General features: G+C 33.3%; 1 protein-coding gene across 1 annotated transcript; it reads right to left on the reverse strand.

Annotated features, from left to right (window-relative positions):
* Positions 1-3,335: 3,335 nt before the first annotated feature.
* LOC143247922 (solute carrier family 23 member 2-like) lies at positions 3,336-22,761 on the reverse strand. Its single transcript, XM_076496471.1, has 13 exons — positions 22,337-22,761; positions 21,699-21,887; positions 19,926-19,979; positions 19,492-19,596; positions 18,766-18,923; positions 15,116-15,266; positions 14,080-14,236; positions 11,243-11,307; positions 8,759-8,906; positions 7,978-8,231; positions 5,914-6,187; positions 3,882-3,977; positions 3,336-3,535 (listed from the first exon to the last, which is right to left on the reverse strand). Exons 2-13 carry the CDS (start codon positions 21,729-21,731, stop codon positions 3,336-3,338), a joined length of 1,695 nt encoding a protein of 564 aa, XP_076352586.1. The 5' UTR covers positions 21,732-21,887; positions 22,337-22,761.
* Positions 22,762-23,643: the final 882 nt, after the last annotated feature.

Genomic DNA, 23,643 nt, shown 5'->3' on the forward strand with positions numbered 1-23,643 from the left:
ACGGACTGTATTATCCGGGCAGCTACTCAGAGTGCTCGTAAAACCTCTTCACGTTTCCCACGATATCATCTTCCTTGGTGAAATACTGCCTGTCACATGACAAGTAAAACTTAAAACGAGCTTGGGATACCTTTCGTAGCTATCCCACACTTGTAAACCGCAGTGCATTTCAATATGTTTCTGCCCCTCTTTTAATCTTGTTCTCTCATGACCAGGAAGTTGCTGATACTTAGAGCATTGATTTTAACTGTATCTTGCATGAGAATGTTTTCCCGATGCTTGGCACCATGCAATTGTACGTCCTTTTCTTAAACTGGGAAGGTTCACAAGATTTCTTTGTTCAATCGTCCAATTGCTTTGACGAGTTGTCTCTGTGAGATATTAAAGAGAATGGTTAATGCTTGTCTTCTTTGGTTCCTCTCACTCACTCAGTGCGGGTTCAAAAGACAATGCTCCACAATGGACCATCTGATTCGACTTGAAACATCAATTAGGGGAAACCTTTCTCAAACGACGATATCTTGTTTTTGTATTTTTTGATCTTGATAAAGCTTATGATACATCGTGGAGGTAGTTACCTAAACTCGTATACGTTGCGAGTCGATTTACTGATTTTTATTAGACATTTCTCAATGCATCGGCGATTTCAGGTCCGTGTGGGTTCGACAATTTCCTATTCTTTCCCACAGGTACTTTGAGTCCTTCACAGCTGTGTCTTGAGTATGACAATTTTCATTATAAAGATTAATGGCATCAGTGCACAACTACCCCCTACAATTGCAAACAGTATCTTTGTCGACGACTTCCACATCTCATGCCAGTCGTCAAATATGAGGGATACTGAGCGGCAGCTACAGACTGCCTTCAATCATTTACTGATGTGGACCACAGCAAAGGATTTTAACCTTTCTCTCTCCAGAACTGTTTGCCATGAAAATGTTGGACCCTGTTCACAATTAAAAGTTTTGGTTCTGCACAAGGGATTTCTGCACTTCTTCAGTCCAGAGTTTGCACATCACATGAACCCCCTCTACACCTTCGTCGTTTGCAACTGTGTTTAATATATGCTTCAAAACTTCGATCTTTATATTTGCCAAACATCTCTCGACCCATCATTCCATTCCCATTTCTCTCTTACTGCTGTACACTATATATAAAAATTGGATTTCACGCTGTTTAAATTTTAATTCAAATTAATCTTTGTTTTGTTTTAACTTGATTCATTTTTTTAGAATTTTAATAATTTTGCTTTACTTTTAACTTTTTACCTGATGTTTGGCGCAGATAGCCCAGTTGGTTTGTGCTATAAAACGTGAAACCCACCACCACTCTCTTGTCAAATGTAGTTATTCAATATTACACTTTAAGGTATTCCATTTAGAACAGTGCATGAAATTCTACTGGTTCAATATCGTTATAAATCTAATAATTAATACATTTTAATACAAGTGTATATTACAAATCTTTTTTCTCTCGTATTAGTTGGATCAGTAAAAAATCTAAGATTTTAATAGTCATTTTAATATATTATTTTGATAGTTTTTGCAATGTAAAACGTAATACATGATACTAAAAATGAGTGTAACTAATGTTAAATAATGTTCTGAAAACTATATACTAATACCGAGTAAAGGAGCATTACAATTATTGCAAAATCTAGTTACAAAATTTTAAACATTTTCTCTAATGGTGGGTGTTTGTTGTTCTTGTAGTTTCGTGGCTAAATCTTCCTAGGAGTAAATAATTATTGTATTTAAGGAATCTAGAAGCCGTTGATAGAAGTACGACATAATAGAGGACACTTTTCATAACCACAATCGTCCAGTCGGTAGATTTCTCAAGTCAGTCCAGGTTAAATGTTTATGAATAAACATAGTATTAGAAATGACAAGACTTATAATTGTGTTTCAGACGTTTACTAGATCCACATCATTGACATCTTAGTTTCTGTCACTTATGAATTTTTATATCAGTGACACATTTACTTCTTTCAATCGAAATATTCAAAATATTTCACATTTTCAAACGATCGTTCAAATGCATTAACTGAATACAAAACATCTTTATTATAGTAAATTTCGTTTCATATTTAAAGTAGTTTATTAAATGGAACAAAAAGACAACATACTACTTAAAAGTGAAATCAGTTTCACTGAATAACGAAGATCGGTTGATGTTTAAACTTATTCTATTGTTCAAAAGCACACTACATTTCAAAATGATATTATAAAGCAAAAACAAAACAAGCAAAATATAGGACATACTGTTTCAATTTTCAACTGTTAAACCAAAACATTTTAACTAGTTGTTTGACTTTAAAAGCTAGTTTTATATGGGGATAATACTAACAACGACCCCATTGTTACGGAATCCTAATAGGTATAAAGTGTGTCTTTGAAGCAGGAAATCATTCATTAGATTTTGTTATAGATGTTGTGGAACTATATTGGCTATAGAACTAGGTATATATCAAATAATTTGAAATACTTTCAATCCCACATTTTTCTTACGTTATTTTGGTTTTTATTTCGTATGATTTGTAGATAATAAATATAAAAAATCAAATCAAACATTTTGAAGAATCAGTTGACTGATATGCAAACGTTAATTTTAATTTGTTCCTTTACAATTAAATATTCGAATCAAATACTTGTTGTTATATGCGTAGATATATGATTTATACAGGACATCAAAATACCTATAAGGAAACATACACTACGAATGTAGTACTAACAAAAGCGCAATGAATGTAGTATTTATATGGAAGAAGATATTTTACTAGGATGGAAATTATAACGTTTTGTTTCACAGTTCTTTCTATGAATAACAAATTTAGATGATGTAAGATATTGACAGAATCTCAAGTCTTTATTAAATACGTCATTACGTAACATATTTAACAATTCTAAACTTTAATATTTTCAGTCGTAGTTCAAGAGCGATTTTTCGTACAAGTTATAACAGCCGAAGGTTTCAACACATCTTGTCAAGTATTTGTTTAAAGTGATTATACACCTAAACTGGACAATAGGGGACAAAAACTACCACGCTGCGGGTTGTACAATGACCTCGAATACTGATTATATTTTGATCTGCATTAAAAGAAACATGATTATAATATTTCAGTTTATGAATATTTCCTAGTAACATTAGTAAACGTTCTAATATAAAATGTATTAAAATAACCAAGTCTTATCGTATCAAACTAATTATACGTTTATACTAACTTATATGTTACCTGTTGTAAATAAACTAAAGAAGACAGTGTCGTTACTTTTCTGAATCAATGTTATCATTATTATTATTTTTAGGTTTAAATCTCTTAAATAATGGTCTCACTTTACGAAGAAAAATATTCTGGTCGTATGTTGACTGATGGGAATGTACTTAAAAATTTTGTATCTTTTAATTACATTCATGCCGAACGGGAGGTCATAGGTTGAAGGTGACGACAGTGTCAACAGATCATCTTCAGTCGTATTATGTTCAAGGCCTTGCTCTCTCCATCTGATAACTCCTCTTTCTTCGTCTGTCCCTGAAATCAATACTTTGAGAGGGAATATTGTTTGCTAGTAGTTGTAATAAACATAACATTGTAGTATTATAACCTAATTTCATTTGCTCGAAAGCAAAGTTATGAAGTTAGAAAAATAAATAGTGAATAAGTGGGTGGACATTGAGAAAAATTATTTTATATTGCAAAATGTTTCGCGAAGAAATCAAACAATGAAATTATAATATATCACATTTTTACTTCGGAAAATCCGAATAGTTGAATATTTGTAACTTAAAAACACATGAAATAATATTTTAAGGGAATTACTTGCAACGTTGAAATTTGTTCGGTTTATTCACAAACTATCAAAGGAATGTTTCCTTACCTGGTATGGAATTGTCTAAAACAAACGCAATGAGTCCACCAATAAACATACTGGTATTCAAGAGAACTGTGATGAGTTGGTTTGCTGCATCATTCCCTAAACGAAACAAATTTGTAATTTTTGTTGTGCATGTTTTTCCTGTTTTTATTTATGGCCACCATCGTACATAGTGCGTACTACAAGATAGTAAGTACTAAACGTTTGTTTTGTAGTTTAGTATATTACATCACTTTAAAGCATGACTGTAGTTCATGAGATAAAAAACAAAGAAGTTATAAACTTTTATTTGATCAAAAACATATAATAATCATAAAAAACGAGTCATAGATATAAAAACAAAATAAATATCAAACACTCTGAAAATCGAATATTAAATGGTTACTAATCAATGTCTGTATGTGTGTTTATCTTGTTACAACTGGTGAACCATAAATCTCACTGCCAGTAAACACAACGTGAAGTCTGCGGTAAGTCTACGGATTTACAACGGTAAAATAAGGGGTTCGACTTCCATTGGTGGAATCCGCAGACAGTTTGATGTGTCTTTGCTACAAGAAAGCACACACACACAGACACAACGTAAATCTTTAGTACTCCAGGTGGAGCGTTGAGATGTGAAACTGTATATCATTCTCGCTGACTCATGTGTTTCAAAAGTACATTGAACTGGTATGCCAAAGTTTATAAGTAGGTCATTTTTTTATAATAGTATGTCAAGATACATTCAGCTTTATCTGCCTGTTGTTATTATTTAAAGAATAATTTGCAAAGTAGTTCTCTAATAATCAGAAAACCTTAAAATATAAACATTTTTGTAAGGTTAATATTAAAACTGGTTCATTTGCCTTGGCAGTAACTGTGATGACGTTTATAAATTATACGTATTTCTATTAAATTCAAAAAATTTCTTATATAGATTTACTTCAATATATATTTCCAATAATTATGTTATGTCTGAAGATTACTTCGTATCTCTACGCGAAGGCCCAGGGAATTTTTTTAGGGAATGAATAATTGTGTTCTGGAACAAATATCTTGCATGAAGAAATGAGATGCTGGATACTATTTTAATTATAATATTTCTCTTTTTAATAATACTTTGTGTTAACACTTTAAAACTTCGGTATGTGTATGGAGTAAGAGAATGAAAAAAATTTTCGTAATGTGAGTATTAATATTTTCAACTTGAATGACACATTTTAATATACATGAACTGACCAGGTTAGAGAATCATAAGGTTCGACCACATTCATTTTCTAATTTGAAATTTCTGATAGGTAAGAGGAGAAACAGTTGACAGCACTCACCGCCTGTGCGGCTTTTCTTAGCCGAATATTAATACTTGACTGTCACAGTTATAACTCCACCACATCTTGCTCAATGTGTTCGTATGTATATTGTAACTAGAATCTTGGACCTTCAGATTTGTAAGTCGACACACGCGTTAACCACACCACGTTCTTTTCTAAAAAATGTTATTCAAGTTTTGTGCTTTTGAGAAATTTCCAAATAAGTAACATCATATTCGGGAAATGTGAATTGTTTTGTTCAATTCTTTTTTTTATAACAGTTATTTTTCTATTATTTTATATTTGTTGGAAAACATTTTTATTTAAATTATGTTAGGACGTAAAGAACTAATTTATTAAGAACTGTTTAATGGCATAAAATAAAAGAGTTCTCCTGTAAAGTTTCTTTCTTGAAGTATTTTTCCCTCTTACCAACAGCGTTGTTGTTTTCATTTCAAAATTCCCTTTAAATTATGACTCAATGTCTTCTTCCTCATTTTGCTAGATAAATCACTGTTAATTTCTTATGGCGCTCTGAACCACCTGTATTATTTAAAAGATGGTTTATTAGTATTTAAAATATCAGGTACAATTCTACAAGTTTCCTGACTTCAAGCATAATATACGAGTGGTATCGAATTTCGGTTCCCCTGATCGTCATACATTTGAGCTTAAAAACAAACCAAACAAATAATGCACGCTTCCTTCATAAAACTTCGATCACATTAATAAATAGTACGTACCTACATCAATAGTATTTGGATGACCCTTAAACCATTTTGGTATGGTTATCCCCATAAATAAAGATAATCCAAGGATAAGAATATTCCTGGATGACTGCAAGTCGATAAATTGAACATTAGACAGTCCAACTCCCGTTACAATTGCAAACGTAACACAGAAGATTCCTCCAATAATGGGCACAGGAATAGTGTTGAAGAAGGCTCCAAACTTCCCAAAAACAGCAAATAACATCATTGTAATAGCCCCACACTGAATAACCCGTCGACTAGCCACCTGATTGTTAGAAAAAGTAAGAAAATTACGAACATTTTAAAGTATTAACGATTATACTATTTGTAAAGTGCTCATAAATTAAAGGAACAAGTTCGTTTTCTTATATAATTTATCTCAGTTCCAAATGTGATAATATTTTTTTAGGTAATTTTCCTCATTTCAGTTCCATCTGCATCCATTCTTTAATGTGTGATGAACGGTAAAACATGAAGGAATAATTATTTAAAAAAATTACCAATAACATCAAACCTGATAACCCCAATGAAACAATACTTTAAACAGTTTACATGTGTTTATTCAAGAAATGTTTGAAACATTCAATATCTAGTGTGACTTCCACACTCCTGAAACTGATATGGCACACTTCGAATCAGTCTATCGATGTTATTTTGAGGTATGGCAGCTCACTTGTCTACCAGTGTTTGTCAGAATTCCTGTTCATTCTAAGGAAGGTACTGGCGTTCACTAACACGCCTCTACAACATATCCCAACAATGTCCAATCGGATTTAAATCTGAAGATCTGGCTGGTTACTCAAAAGTCTCTATTCCTTTTTCGTCAAGGAAGTTCACACACAGTCTGGCGACGTGAGCTCGCGCGATAACCTGCATGACAATGAATCCATTGCTGACAGCCCCGGCAAAAAGCCTCACAATGGGTTCCAGAATGTCGTCTCTGTATCGTCGTGCATTCAGAGAACCCGTGTCGCGTATGTCCATGCGGACACCTAAGCATATGCCTGCTCAGACCATTACAGAACCTCCTGCATAAACGTCGACTTTCACAAAGTTACAGGAAAAATCGCTCTCCTCAGCGTCTCCTCACTTTCGCACGTATATCATCACGAGACACAGTGAACTTGCTCTCGTCTGTTTACAGCACATTGGCCCATTGACGAAGTTCCTAGTCCACGTGCAGCCCAGTAAACTCCAACCTGGCTGCAGGATGTCACTCTGTCAGGAAAAGCCTCTTGCAGGCCATCTGGCTCTAAGGCTTCCTTCGTGCAGACGATTGCGAATTGCTTGGGTCTATACAAGGGTTCCAGTGGAAAGCTGAAGGTCATTTAGCAGTAATCGAGTCTGATCTAACCTGTCTCGCAGAGCGGTAGTCACGATATAGCGGTCCTCACTGCCTGTTTTGAAGCCATAACGGCATTGACCTGGTCTCCTGCCATAAGAGTTCTTCTCCTGGTAGCTTCTCCAAAGTCGATTGATAAAGCTTGGTGACACATCGACGCGCTGTGCCACCCCACTTTCGATCTGGCCATCCTCCAGCATCTGGACAGACCCGGTCATCTCGTTCTCTGTCAGATGGAGCCTGACTGCTTGTGTACACAAGATAAAGGTACACACTGACAAAACGAGTCGCAAAAGATCCATGTTGATGATTGTTTAGAGAATTATTGAGGAATGCATAGTTTCACCTAACAGCCTTATATTGGGTACCTTGAATTGTATTCTCCTTGAATGAAGTGAGTTTCGTTTGAGTTGATTCACACTTCATTCGAAAGCTTAAAAATACAATTGTAGACGAGCGGATACGTTTTTCATACATAAATTTAGTTATGAAAAAATATAGTGAGATATATGTACTTGTTCCTTTCATTTTTTTGAGTTGTGTGTGCATCTCAGATTAATATAGTATGTCCAAGAAAGCAACCATAGTATTTAAAATCATTGTAAAAGTAAATAAGTATCGGTTTAGGTAATATTTCTTTCATTTCACAAAGGAGAACAATATACCAATAAAGGTGAACCAAAATTATTTTAAAAGACGAAACTTCGATATACTTTTGTTACTCCGATTGCTCCAATATTTTCACTATATGAAGTCAGTACGCCTCCAGATCCCCAAATTCCCGAGATGATACATGAAATTCCTTCCGCAAAAATTCCACGATTTATGGCGCTTGTTGGAGGATGAGGTGCACAGGCTAGTCGCGCGCATGCGTAGTAATCTCCCACTGATTCTACTATCGACGCTAATATTCCTGCAAATATTCCAAAAACTGCACCAATACTGACTGTTGGTAAACCCCACTGTCCTGAAAGACAAAATTAAAGATATACAAAAAGGCACAAACATAACCTGGTTTTCATTCAGCATTCATCAGTATTTTTCTCAATTTCATAACATATTTTATTCACTTTATGGAATATTTGTTGACGTGTTCTAACATACACGTACAATACATGAGTTTTTTGTGATGGTTAATTTGAGTCAATTGTTATAGAAATTTCCTCTTCCCTTTTCTCAAATGTAACATTGTTAAATATACATCAACAAGTTTAACAAAGTATATGTACAATAAAACATAAAACATTTCTACATCTTTCACATTTTTGCGTTTAATTAGTCTAACTTATAATTCAAGATAGTATAAGTTTATAAGGGTTTTAAGTTGTCTGATGAACTTCATAATGAAACTTGATTCTTTATTACTGAACAGATAACTTGGTTCTTATTAAAAAAAATCGACCAAAAGATAATTTTATAAGCTACTAACTGGGAAAGAGAAACTTAAACTCCTTTATATAGAATGATAAAAAATCAGTTTCTGCAACCGATTACCTGGATAAGGGAACCTGAACCAGGGACTGGAGTACATAGTCTGTACAGTGAGATCAGTTCTCGCTGCATTGGTTGGTCCTAGGGCACCAGTAGCAGTTAGTATGGCACAAACTACCCACGCTGTAATTATGGTAAGCAACACCTGGAAGAAATATTGGAGTTATATTTCCCTTGGCATTACAAAGAATGCTCTAAACGTTATGCATTTTACTTTTATTAAAATTGGTTCAAGTAAATTATTAATTGTAATGTATTGTGAGCGAAATTAGATTTATATATAAGCATAAAGATAATGCTCACTCAAGAAACAAAGGGGTCATGTTTAAAAACAAATAAGTAATTTCTAGAATGAGGTGGACATCCACTTTTATTCAATCAGTAACGAAAAATTTAGTGTAAATGTGTATATAATGTTAAACATATGTAGAACATAACTATTGATTTGGTTTGTTTCGATCTTCACGCCAAACAACACATCACTGTTTGTCCCTAATTTAGCAATAAAAGATTAGAAAGAAGGCAACTAGTCACCACCACCCACAGCGAACTCTTGGAAAACTCTTTTATCAGGGAATAATTGGATTGATTTTGACATTATAAGGACTTCAAAATTGAAAGGCGAAAATGTTTGGTGGACCGGGGTATCAAACCCGCGACCCTCAAAACCCGTGTCAAGTTCCATCTGCACCATGCCATGCTGGCCCGTATATAATAATAATGTTAAAGGATATGTAGTTCCAAATACTGATGTGATATTTATTACCCACAAAAATACAAATATGCATAATCTCGTTTTGTACCACATGTTTTGTGATATAGTTGTTGTGGTTTCTATTTTAAGATTCCAAGAATGTATGAGAGAAAACCTTGTAAAACACAAACCTGATTTTAATATTCGTGATTTGATCAAATATCGCAACAAAAAAGATTTAAGTTGCTGTGACATTAATTTGGAGATTTTATATATTTAGCTAAAGAAATTTATAATTAAAGTATTAGTGTATGTTTATGGAAAAATGGAATATACGTGAACCGTGATTAAAATGTAAACCCACTGGAAAAGCTTGAAAAATGGGAACTGTTTGATCTTCCATCCATTTTCTTTACTGCAGCTACATCCGGGAATATTAATGTTTCGGAGATACTGTGAGAACAGCACAAGAAGGAAAATTGTTCTGAAAATTCAACAAGAACAAAACAATAATTGGTATCTAAATGCTTATTGCTATAGCACTGATCATCAAATAACCAAAGTTACTTGTTACAACCTGTTCCTTATTAGCCTATATCACTAATAATTAATGTAAAACTTATCTTTGGCAAATATAATTCTCCAAGTTTTGCTGATGCAAGGCTTAAATAAATGAGTATTTATTAATAATATAATTTATGTTTAACCTACTTTCTTTATATCTTTCCATAAAAGTTTCTTTAGGTAAATCTTACATCTTCTAGTGAAGGTGATACAGGGCAGTACTATAAGATTGCTACTTCTTATCAAGTATAATTCATGTCCAGATTTTGTTTATGTTAATTTTAGTTGGGACAAAGAAAGTCATTCAAGTAAACAAATCACTTCCTTACTCTTATTGCACGCGGACTTATAATCATTCTTATTGGTCTTTAAATATGTTTTCGACGTTTAAAAACGTTTGTCACTTCATTCATGATATCCAAGGCTAGACAATCATCTTTTCTGTAGGCGAAACGAGTAAGTTACTGAGAGTTTCCTTCCTCTTTTCTCAAGGGCGAATGATTTTAAATCACCCGAGTTATATGTAGACCTTAAGTAATCTAGTTTTGTTTATATTGTATTTAAACAGCAGCATTTCTCCATTATTTAGACATCAGCAGATTTATAGACTGATTACTAATGAGATTTTGAGCGGCTGTTAGATTTTAGTCTTTGTGATATTGTACCTCTGTTTAAAACTGTTTAGATACCTGTATAAATCCTAGGGCTTCTGAAGTTTAAAGCTACTTATTTTAGCAATTATAACTTGTCTACTTTTATTGTTTCCATCTTAAAACCCCTCACTTTGAAGAAATTTATTTTTATTCTTTTACCTAAAATCCCTTGCTAAAATCCCTCTCTGTTGATCAATATGTTATGGCCAGTTTTGATATTGAATCTTTAAATATTCCTTGATGAAACTTAAAATTTAATCGGAGACCTACTTTTCTCACAAACATTAAACATTATCCTGATTTGACCCTTAAACAATTCCTGGAGCATCCTGTTCCCTGCAGAAAGTTAAACGAATTACTATTTTATGACGTCATTTGTAACCGGTTGATTGAATCGCCATGGGATCCCTTCTGGATCCAAAAAATAACCATAAGGTTTTGTACTATCATGAACGCAAGTGATTAGATAACTGCCCACGTGAATTTAAACCTGTCTTTTACAAACACTATACTGATAACACTTTCTTCCTGTCTTCATAATCAAGCCACGTTTACTAAGCTATGTTTCTTTCTTACCCTAATTCCCAACATCTCCATATCACACTGACACTCGATCTTGAAGAAAATAATTTTTACCTTTCCTAGGTATCAGAAAGTAAGCATATTTTAAGATATATTTATCATGAAAGAACTTTCACCGCCCTCTACGCCAACGTCAATAATTTTATCCTCAACTTCTTAAAACGTATTATGGTTGAACATAATTTTTAATCTTTCTTCTATTTATTTTATCTTATACAAATAAATTAATCTGATTTACAATCGAAGATTACAATTTACAATAAACAAATTTCAGCCACCAGACAATGTACATTTCCCCTCATTCTCTCCTTTACTTTTTTGGGTTTGGAATTCCTATCAATTAAAAAAAAAAACAATTCTCTTCCTTAATAAAAAAAATGTTTACACTCAAATTAAGCATGTACTGCAGTAAGGTCACGTACATTGGCAAAACGAGATGTATGTGAACATCTAGACTTTCAAACAGTGTCTACCATCTACTATTTAAACTCACACATCCATCCATTCATCCACATTCTGAAACCACAGGTCACAATATTTCATTCAACGTCATATCTGTCACCACCACAAGATTTTCAGACCTTGATCTCTATATTAAAGAAAGTTCACCTGACCCTTAACGATTCACATTTAGATCTAAAATTGTTCGAAGTATTCACACTCTTAACTCATCTGTTGTATAATATATATACGAGGTTTGTTGAAAAAAATACGCGGACTGTTTGAATTGCGCGGCTCCAGTTGGTTACAGAGGAATCCGCTTGGTGTCGCTAGGTTTGCACAGATCAGCTGATTACGACGCCATTTCCCGATTGCAGATATCTTCATTTGTGTATTAGCTACGCGGTTTTAAATGAAGTGCGATTTTTTCGTTTGGCGGATTTCAGAATGAATGACCTAAAGGAGCAACGACTTGCTGTGAAAGTTTATGTTAAACTTGGAAAATCTGCGACTGAAACTTTTGCTATGCTTAACACGGCTTACGGTGATGTTGCTATGAAGCGTACGGCATGTTTCAAGTGGCATGAACGTTTTAAGGATGGTCGACAGTCCATTGAAGATGATGAGCGTCCTGGACGTCCTTCCACGTCACCGGACGACCTACACGTCGACAAAATCAACACTCTGATGCGGGCAAATCGACGTCTGACTGTCAGGGAGCTTGCTGAAGAGTGTGGGATATCAGTTGGATCTTGTTACGAGATTTTGACCAAAAAATTGAAGATGCACCGCGTTGCTGCGAAATTCAGCCCTCAGGACTCGTGAGTTTTGGCCAAACACTCGATCACTGTTCTTCCCCACCCTCCCTACTCACGTGACATTGCTCCTTGCGATTTTTCTTGTTCCCCAAACTCAAAAGACCCTTGAAAGGAAGAAGATTTGAGACGATTCCCGAGATTAAGACAAATGCGACGAAGGAGCTGGAGGACATTACAAAAGAAGCGTACCAGGACTGTTTCAACAAGTGGAAACACCGTTGGGATAAGTGTGTGCGTTGGGAAGGAGAGTACTTTGAAGGGGTCCCAGACCTGTAACTTCTAAATGAAGTACATTTTGTTTTATGACGTCAGTCCGCGTAGTTTTTGAACAGCCCTCATATATATATATTGTTTTATCCATCCATTTCGGTTTTCTTAATAACGAAGTAAACTAACAGTTATATTATTATAAGTTTAGTGATAATCATTTATGCAACACGATTTTCAAATTTAGCTGAAGATGGAATAAGTTATTCGGAAACCTCAAATCTTGTAAAATAACATATTTTATGTTTTATCAACCGCCTTCATCTTCGTTATTGAAGTCAAACTTATTCGATACCTGATACATCCTGACACACAATACTAGTGTTGTTTAAAGAAAAAATAAATAAATGTGATAACTAAAATAAGAAGAAATTTAAATATTATGGAGTTAGAAATGGCTACAAATCAAGTAAAAGAAAGAAAATATTTTATATTTTGCAAGCTCATAGTTCATTAAAAGGATTAAAAACAGAAAATAAAATCATCGAAGTAGAAATACGATAAATATGTATTTTGTACAGAAAAAAGATATACATAAATTTAGTGAGAAAAAAATCAATTCTAAGCCTAACTCCGAGAACAAATATTTAGTCTTAATTTATGGTTGGCTTTTATAACCTCTTCTCAACAGTGTAGAAACCTTTAAATTACTGAATAATATGCATTCAGTTGCACTTTATTTTGAAAATGTTCTCTTTTCCAAACACAGACTTAAAAGCTGCAAATATCTAAATCGGAGGACAGTTTGATCCCAAAATATATTTTTTTATTTATAAATTGAAAACACTTCTGGAACATCGAACATACTTTCAAGATGTTTTCTAGTGGTTGACGAAAACCTATTCATAACAATTCATTTTTCACATAATGATAACCATTGTTAAGGCAAAACTATCTTATTTTATTGCGTTTGTCATCTTCCCATTATAAAATTAGGGGCTGTACTAGGATTAACCAATACAGTCAATTATTAATGGTATTAAGAATTAATAGATATATTTTGAGGTTCTGAGATGTGTTACAGGTTTTCAACTAGTTACATTAACTATAAGGAGAAGTATTTTCCTTTGGAAGCTGCACTGAAACGAATAATTCATACTGTTTGTCAACATGAAGTGTGGGCTGGTTTTATGGTAGAACTATTTATTTCTCAGCTATCGTATGTGAGCGACCTCATGAAGGGTTCTTATTTCTTCAGCTAAAGATTTAGTTGAATCTCACAAGTTTATCTATAATAATAACAAATCACCATCAATAAGACCATTACAGAACAAGACTTACATAATAGCTATTCCCCAGTTTTACTAGCTGTAGAAGCTGCTTCTTCGAAAAGAGAAAGTCCTATTAAAGATATGGTAGGAACGATAACTAAAGGTGTTAACCACTGAAGCATGACTCCAATAACACCTGTGAGTCCAATAACTATTTCAAAGATGGATGCCACAATGATAGCGCCTTGTATCTAGTGAAATATATTAGGAGCTACGTTATAAACATCAAAGAGAGAACTTATATGCAATAAGTCTGCTATTTATCCACTTAAAGTTCATTTTTGTAAGTACTGATCATAGTTATTGCATATTAAAATTGGTAGGTTCACATACGTATGTTTTTTATTGAAAAGAAAACTGCTATAATAGTTTTCTTATAATATTTCTCTTAAAATAATACAAAAGTACATATCGTTGTGGTACCAGATGTATTTATACATGTTAATAATAATAGCCTAGTGCGATAACATCAGAATAACTTAATACTACATTCACTTTTAGTGGAATGGATTGTCTCATGTTTAAATGTAAATAGTGATACTTCAGATAAGAATTACATTAATTTAAAAACATATATTTTTATGTAAAAAACGTATTAGAAATAAAACTAATTATACTTTATTCATTCGATCATAGGTATATCATTCATATAAAAATTTTAAAAAACATAGCATGGGCTAAGTCCTTTAAACAATTAACTTTTGTTCTTAAAATCTGTATGTTTTATTATTTGGTTTTGTTAACTCAATTGTCCCCTTATAGCACAAAGGTATGTTTTCGAAGTTACAACGCTAGAAACCAGGCTTCAATGCACGTGGAGGGCGGAGCCCCTATCGCCCATTGTGTAGCTTTGTGCTCGACTACAAACAAACATGCCTTAATTCAATGGTATAGAATAAATGGAAAGGTCAAACGCAGGTGAATAAGACGGATATAACTATTTTTATAGTGTCATTCATAACTTTGCACTCACTTTCTGATCAGGAAGCTGTGGTTACCTTAATATTAACACCATCAGTTTAAATAGAATATTGATTATTTTAATAAACTATGTTTATATAATTTCTCACCTCTCTCATTCGGAGTTGCCAGATTTCTTGTAGTTCTTCTTCTGTCGCCGACAACATTTCTTCTTCACTAGGACACTTCCACTGAGGTAAACTCAAAATAGCAAATATCGGAGTCAGAAAGGCAGAGGACGAGCCTTGAATTATTGGAAGTCTACATAAAAACAACAACATAAAGTCAGTTCTTCATGTCTAAATATTAAAGTAGCTTTGTCCGTAATTGCGCTGTATGGTTTAAGCGTGTAGCTCTTTTGGCTGTCATAAAGTAACGATAAATTCCCCCATACTTTAGTAAAAGAGTAGCCCAATAGTTGGCCGTGGTTGGTGATGACTAGCTGCCTTTCCTCTAGTTTTTCACTGCTAAATTAGTGACAGCAAACGTTGATTACCCTTTTGTAGTTTAGTGCCATATTCAAAAGAATCAAAGCCAAATGTATATTATCGTAAAACCTTCTACACAATCATCTTTTCAAATTCTAGGCAGTTTATAGTCTTCACTCGCCTTCGTGTTTTAGAATAACGGTTTAACGCATACAACACTTATACCTAGTTCTAATAAATGTGATGGGCAATACACAGATAGCGCTTTGTATAGCTTTATGCTAAAGAACTACATCAAATAACATATATATACATCTTACTTTTCGTTTATAATTATTTGACACCAGACAGACATTCTGATAGAAAATATTCATATAAATGAATTCCTTTTAGAACGATGGATTTTCTGAATAATTGAAAGTCGTTTTGTCACGGCTCGAATAGAGTTCGCCCAGAACCTCCGTAAAACTAATGATATATACCATAAACTCTGCAGCACTAACTTCAGAGTTTGAATCAAGGTTTTGGCAGAAGACAACCAAACTTCAAAGTCATTCAAGAAAAGAAAGTTACAAGATCCACGTAAAGGTAAAGGCATTCATTAAAGAGGTTAATTACCCTATAACCTAGGGTGATGCGTAGACTACAGTTAATAATGTGAATTCTTTATATCAATTGACTAATATTTATATACACACCCTGATTCCAGTATGATGTAATACATAGATGAGACCACATCTTTCTTCCCGGAATCATTGCATACTCTGCTGCACCTGCTCTTTGTAGGAAATAGACTGGCCGGGCTACAATTGAAGCAGTTATACCACAGGTTTTAATAGTTGCACTGCACCAGGGACTGGCTGAGCAGAGATTCTAGCAATTTGTCTATAGGATGCTCTTCGAGTCCTTCAGTGAACGTGGTTCATGCAGCTTAAGTCACAAAGTTCAGTTCTTTAAATGGATTACTGTTGTAACTCACAACACTGACACCCCTAACTTCACTGCAGGCGATTACTTTCAGTATATGGTTGAAAATATTGACCACAGTATGAGAACCACTGATGACCTCAACATTTTGCTCGTATTGGGTATCATAGCAACAGTTACTCCTACAAAGAAAGATACAAGGATTATCCTTCGAATATCTGTAACAATAGAATATAATGCAGATGTTGGATGATTTATTGTCGAATATTTCACATTGCCATGTACAGGTTTCAGTCTCTAACTTATGAAAAGTTGGACTTTCAGCCACGTTAGACACTGTCGATAGTACTATTAACACACTCTGGAGTATTTTCATACGTCTTTGGTTTTATGATTCTGGAACAGCGGAAACAATTTTCTGTCTATGATCGACCTTGGACCCACAAATCTATCCTGTATTTACTCTATCATGTAATTCGTTCGTAACCATACCAAACCGTATAATGTAATACCCATCATAACATCCCATTGGCTACTTTGGTAGAACGCACTGATAATTGTAAAATGTTAACCCGATAGAAGCACATTTCATGATATTATAGTCAGGTCCAGAGGTTTTTTGTAGATTCATGAACTTCATTGGGTGTATCAGACATATCATAGCTGGGTATGATTGTATGAAGTGGCTGTTAGAGAAAGTTTACGCTAGAGGTAATGTGAGTCACATACTAATTGGTAAGGCTGATGACAATGCAATGTTTGTTCCCTTGCCAACAGCCACACACACATATCTCGGCTGACACATCACTAATCATACCACTGCCAGTCACATCCCAGTGGTCTGTTCTGTTGCAGAACATCTCAGCCAGGAACTGATTGATGCAGATGAGCATGATGAGGACAGTATTATCATCATCTACTGGTAAAGATGGAATGTTGAAGTTGTAGTAGCGATGACCCATCAACAGAGAGTCAGAAGTATGTTGTCAGACGTGATTCTTGTGACAGAGAAGTCATTGATACTTATATTAGAAAGGCAGCCAGTTTGTAGAATGATCTTACATCTGACAGTATGCCAGTAGTCATTGCATAATCATTAGATACAGAAGCTATATTCAAAAGAATAACACAAATTTAGGATCTTAAGCAGCCCCATTAGACACTTGGGAAGAATTCATATAACAGTTTTCTCTTTGTGCATGCTACTCTAGACTGTGACACTACGACTCATGCCTATTGTTCTGAAGAAGGCACAATCTAGTCAGCAACACCAACAGTAACCTGGCACATCAAGGTCCCCAGCTACCTCTTATATAAAATCTGGTGAAAATTATATTAATTAATACATGTATGGAAAGGTGAATTATCGTGTTAGTTAGTGCAATTCCTTATAGTTCAATGCACTAGCACTGTTGTTTACAGTAATTTTTTTTAACAGATCGTTACATTTATTTGGACTCATATTCTTTGGGTCGCGGGTTCGAATCACTGTCACACACATACGTAGTGCGTTATCGAAAATTAAAACTCAGAACATAGATACCCACAAAGACGTTCAAACAATAACATACAGAGATATACCAAAATAAAAATTATAATTAACAAGTCTTTATGCATTAAACTAATCAATGATGAAATTATTAGAATTGCATTAGTATACTGTGAAAATAGACTGTAAAAATATCATAAAGTTTATATTCAAATACATTGGTGAGTCACGTCATGACCCCGCAGTGGCACAGTGGTATGTCTGCGGACTCACACCGCTAGAAACTGGGTTTCGATAACCGTGGTAAGTAGAGCACAGAGAGACCATTATGTATATTTGTACTTAATTACAAACAAAGAAACAAAGAATCAGGTCATAGCTAGCTTAACTAAGCAAGTTAGAAGACGAAATGTTTGAAAATATGTCAAGTTATAAATGCATAGTTAATATGACAGAATGTGCTTGATCATGAAGGGGGAAATCTATATGGTTCGCATAAAAAAGATGTGAAATGAATTAGGGTTTCAAATTTAAATTTCATGATAAGTGTTCATGAAATCTACCAATTAAATAACTGATTATTTAATTACCTGGAGTTTTCTAGGATTGCATCCGTTTATAAACACATACTCTAAAACTTCGCTTACGATTCCAAATGATTATTGTTGATGACAAAACAACCACGAAATTGAGATATCACTAGTTTTGGAGTTACGTAAGCAGTAGATAAGTGAAACAAAACAAAAATGGTAGATCATGTATCGTCACGATTCTGTACGTTATTTTCGATGTGTAACATGGTTTTCACTTGTTTCTTGTGGATAAGGACAACTACAGAATGTTACGGTTTTAATACATTCCAAATGTTCCCCATTTATAAGACAATTCAAGTTAGATAGATGTTATAAGATCTTACCTTGTACCGAATGTTGACTGGATTAGGGTCCCTAAGCCTGACACAAAAAATATTGTTGATGTTATGTAGCCTCGAGCTGGATCGGATTCTTGGATGCAAAGCTTTGGTGTGACTATGTAAGGATATGCAACAGTCGACCCGAACATTGTCAGATATTGCTGTCATTTTTAAACAATAAATCCATTTTTTTTATTCATATTTCAATGAACTGACTTTACCTAAAATATAATCTGAGCAAGAGAAAAAGTTTAAGAAATAACTTTTCGACACAGTGAAATTAAAATTATACACAAACGTTAGAAAGATTTATGAGTAAGGAACTCCAACTTATCTTTACTGAATAATACAAATGTATTTTTACGAAGGTATTTGAACATCAAAATTATCAATGTGTAACATTTATATTAACAATGTGTAACACTGATGCTTCTAATATATGTTTTTCTTCATAACAAAACATTTTGGGATTAAGAAGAGAAAAACACACAGTTTAGTCTTAGATGTCTGACATGTCACTAATTTAGCCAACTTTTGGGTAATTACATCCCTGGTCTGTAAATTTAAACATTTTAGTTTTAGACTCAAAGTAAAACACAGTTTTAATGTCACTTAAAAATGTCTTAATCAACTTCTTTTATTCTGAAATATCATACGCTTTTAATTGAGATTAATACATTCGTAATAATAAATAATGGAAAAAATACAGCATTAACACTACGTTCTTACCTGAATCCCAAGTAGGATACACAGGTTCCAACGAGGAACTTCCTCTACAGTGTATAAGATGTCACCTCTGACTCTATCTTCGTCTGTGACTTCCGCAATAGACGCCTATATGTTGCAAGGTAATAGATGGACAAATGGTAGACAATAAATGATTTAAGTATTTTTAGATGTACACGTATTACGTTTGCTTAATAAAAACATGTATTTTTTAAGGTTTATTTGGTGTGTTTTTTTTTATTCAGCTCTCAAACTAATGGTGTCGCGTTTTGGAATGAACTTGGAAAATTGATGGATTCATTTATGAACAATTATTTCATTTTTTTACATTTTTTCCTAATTTATGTTTTTTACGCATAAAATGCTTATAAATTAAACTAAAAATAAATATAACTGGTTAGTTAGAATGTCTCTTTCTTGGACTTACTGATTCTTACCTGTATTTCATCAACTTTTGTCTGGGTTTCGTTTCCTAAGTCGCTGATTTCTTTCTAAGTATAGAGACACATACATAAATATATATACATATATAAACATATTTATATCAGTATTAAAACGAACCTACAAATTCACAGCGGTTTGTTTCATTCTTCGTGTACAGACACATATATAAACATATATGCATATAAACATATTAATATTAAATATTAAAACAAACTTATAAATTCACAGCCGCTCGTTTTATTCTTAGTTTAAATTTTATTTGTTTTTATTTATAAATCCTGAATTTGAATGTATTTTTGTTGACGCATGTTCTGATGGTTTTAAAATGTGTCGAAGTAGCTAAACAAGTAATGTAAGAAAGTGGATAATCTGAGAAGGATAAATTGAAACCTGAAAATAAGATAATCACCAGAAAAGCAAACGTGATCTCCTTGAACCCTCACAATCAGCTAATAATACCACATTAAGATACGTAGCATGTTCTACTGTTTTAAACACAGAAAATCTATTTCACAGATTTCTTGATCTGGTTTCTTTTGAATTTTGCGCAAAGTTACTAGAGTTTTGTCTACGCTAGCTGTCCTTAATTTAGTAGTGAAATAACAGAGAGAAGGCAGATAGTGATCATCACTCACTGCTAAATTTTTTACTGCTCTTTTACCAGCAAATAATTGGATTGACCGTCATTTTATAACGCCCCCGACGGCTAAAAGGTTGAGCGTGTTTTGTGGGACGGGGATTCGAATTCACGACCCACATATTAAAAGAAGACCGCCATAACCACTTCGACTCATTATGTCCAATTTGTGAATTCACGTACTTTATACTTACTGGGAAATATATATAATTTTATTTTGTGGTAATGAGTATGATCACCCTAAGTGTTCATATTTTTGAGGATACTTTCTTACATTAATTGTTATTACCTATTTCGACACATTTAGACACCATCAGAACATGCGTCAACAAAAATACATTCATATTCAGAATTTATAAATATACATATAAAATTTAAATTAGAATGAGATTATAAAGCAAGTTAGGCAAGTTCTCTCCTTACACACATACATATATAACTATATTTGTATTTCAGGAAATCTTAAACATTTTTAGAAATATATCAATCATAGTTCTCAGTGAAAAACATCTTTCCTTCTTCCAAATAATATTATCGAGGACGGTTAGTAAGGCCATTTTTCTACAATTGCTCTGAAAATTTAAGGGAAGACTAGTACAATATTTCTACGTTAAATTGTAATTTGAAAAACTATAGTATTATTATTATCACAATAACGGATTTTATACCGGTCTTTGTGAAACGTACATATTTTTCCATACATTTTAACCTCTTTGCGATCACCATAAGATTTTAAAACCTTGGCGTTACTTCTTTACCTTTAGATTGAAGTTTTATTCTAACAATACCTCCCATTAATTAAATCATTCATAACTGTGTATTTTCATACTGAATAATGATTTTCATTAGAAATGCTCAGATTAATGACTAACTTAGGTTCAAGATATTAAATACACAGCCAAATTAATCGAGATTAAAACATGTTGATTTAATAGTGGTTTTGTGATGTTCATTTCTCCAAGAAACTACAATTCAAAGACATTCTGTGAGATGATAATTCTGCACAAAGCTCTGATGGTTTCTGTAATTGTATTGGTTAACACGTTTACTACGTCATATAAACGTATTGTGTAGTAGTTTAATGTTAGTGATTTTCCAAATATAAATAAATAAAATTTTATAATATTACCTGAAACTCGAAATCTGGATTATCATGCGCCATGATGACGAACGATTTCACAAGTCACTCCAAGATGTAACAGGTACAGATCTGGATGAGGTATACTGATCACAAAAAGTGATCCCACCTTTCTCTCTTAGTGCACCTACCTGTTGACTGAATCGCATAGAAGAGAGTTTTATGTAGTGTGTTCTTGAGCTGTAACGAGATGGAGGAAGCAATGAATGTTATGTTACAGAATGTGACGAAGTTATTAATCTAAGTGGCTGTGACGAAACTATTAATCTCATGATGGAATGTTATTCTGCATTTAAAAAAACAACAACACTTATTTCTTAAATCTGTAATTTTCGGTAAAACTTCCTAAGATAATTGAACTATATCTGAGATAAAAACAGAAACTTACTGATAAGAAAGAAATTTCGAACTGAACAAGATAAAAATGTGTACTCTATATATTAGGGTTACTTGGCTTGTTTATTATTAAGCTAAGAAAAATGTTGAAAGTTCTGAGTTTACATTCTTTATTTTAGATAGGACATCTTTATCAAAGAAATTCACTCCAAAAAATACTGACATTCTTCGTCGAATCAAGATAAATATACTGAATTTTATATGATTTTGATTTTGGTATCTAACATACTTACATACTTTTCTTCCTTTTAGTGTAGTAGCTCTCTGGAAATGTTATAGAACATTCAAACACAGATAACTGCTTTTTCTGTTTAGGTTCTACTTATCAGATGTCACATACCATTTAAGTCAGTGTTTATGGTTCTCCAGTATCTAAGCGGTATGTCTGCAGACTCACAGTGCTAGAAACCGGATTTCGACACTCAGGAATGGCAAAGCAGACATAGCCTATTGTTTAGCTTTGTGCTTAATTGAAAACAAACAAAACAGTGTTTGGTTATTTGTGAAAGCAAACATGGCGATTTGTTATGGTAAATAGACCAGGGTTTAGAAATTATTTATTTTGAGCAGATCTTTGTTTTTTTAATATAACAACCACAACAAGTACGACAGCAATGAACTGGTTAAACTCATACCTCCCTACAAAAAACTGGAGAAATGAATATGAAGCGAGAGAAAATGATACAATCACGTTTTACTGTACGTGTTTATTACCATATGTTACGACTGCATGTATAGGTATAGAAATATAGACGCCATCCTGGGAAAATGACCACACATGTTAGGTACGAAATTATGCAATGATAAAATTCTAGCTATAACAAGGGCGAATAACTAAATGGTCATATATGAATGACAAGGAAACATTTAACCTTCGAGACACAAATAAACGAAAACAAATTTATGATAATTGAGTGGATGACGAATTTGACATCTTTTTAACGACAGTTTCAATTCCCAGCTCTGCCCTTGGTGAAGATTTACAAGTCCATAATGGACTTTCTTTTTGAAGTTCTTCTAATATAGTTAAAATGTCTTCCTTCAAAAACGTTTTTAAGTTGTTTTAAGCAGACTGCACTTTATAGCCTTATTTTTCTCTTTGAAAACTTGGACAAATTTGCCAAGAAGAAGGAAAATTTCTACCAGGATTTTCAAAAACGTTTATTGTACAAAAAATCCGGTGCTAGACAGAAAAGTCATTAATGATAAGTGAGGAAGTGTAGAAGTCAAAACGAGAAAATTCGCAGAAATGGAAAACTAGTTGCGTCAGTTCTCTTACGCGTCTAATTCAAGTTTAAATCCTTATTCTAATTCTAGTATAAACCAGAAGTTAAAATGTTTGTATCAGAAAATATCTTCTAACGTAAATTGTAGCAATATCTTAATTCTTAACATTGTTGCTGGATATTTTATTTTATTTATTTTAAGAAACAAGTCAAAACACTCAAACTTTTAGTTACAGTCTTTGACGTATGGAAATTTGTTATGGTGTGAGTTTTTATTTACAATAGCTATTGTAGTAACGATATATGGGTTATTC

The sequence above is a fragment of the Tachypleus tridentatus genome, chromosome 3, assembly GCF_004210375.1.
Source record: "Tachypleus tridentatus isolate NWPU-2018 chromosome 3, ASM421037v1, whole genome shotgun sequence".
NCBI classification, from domain to species: Eukaryota; Metazoa; Arthropoda; class Merostomata; order Xiphosura; family Limulidae; genus Tachypleus; species Tachypleus tridentatus.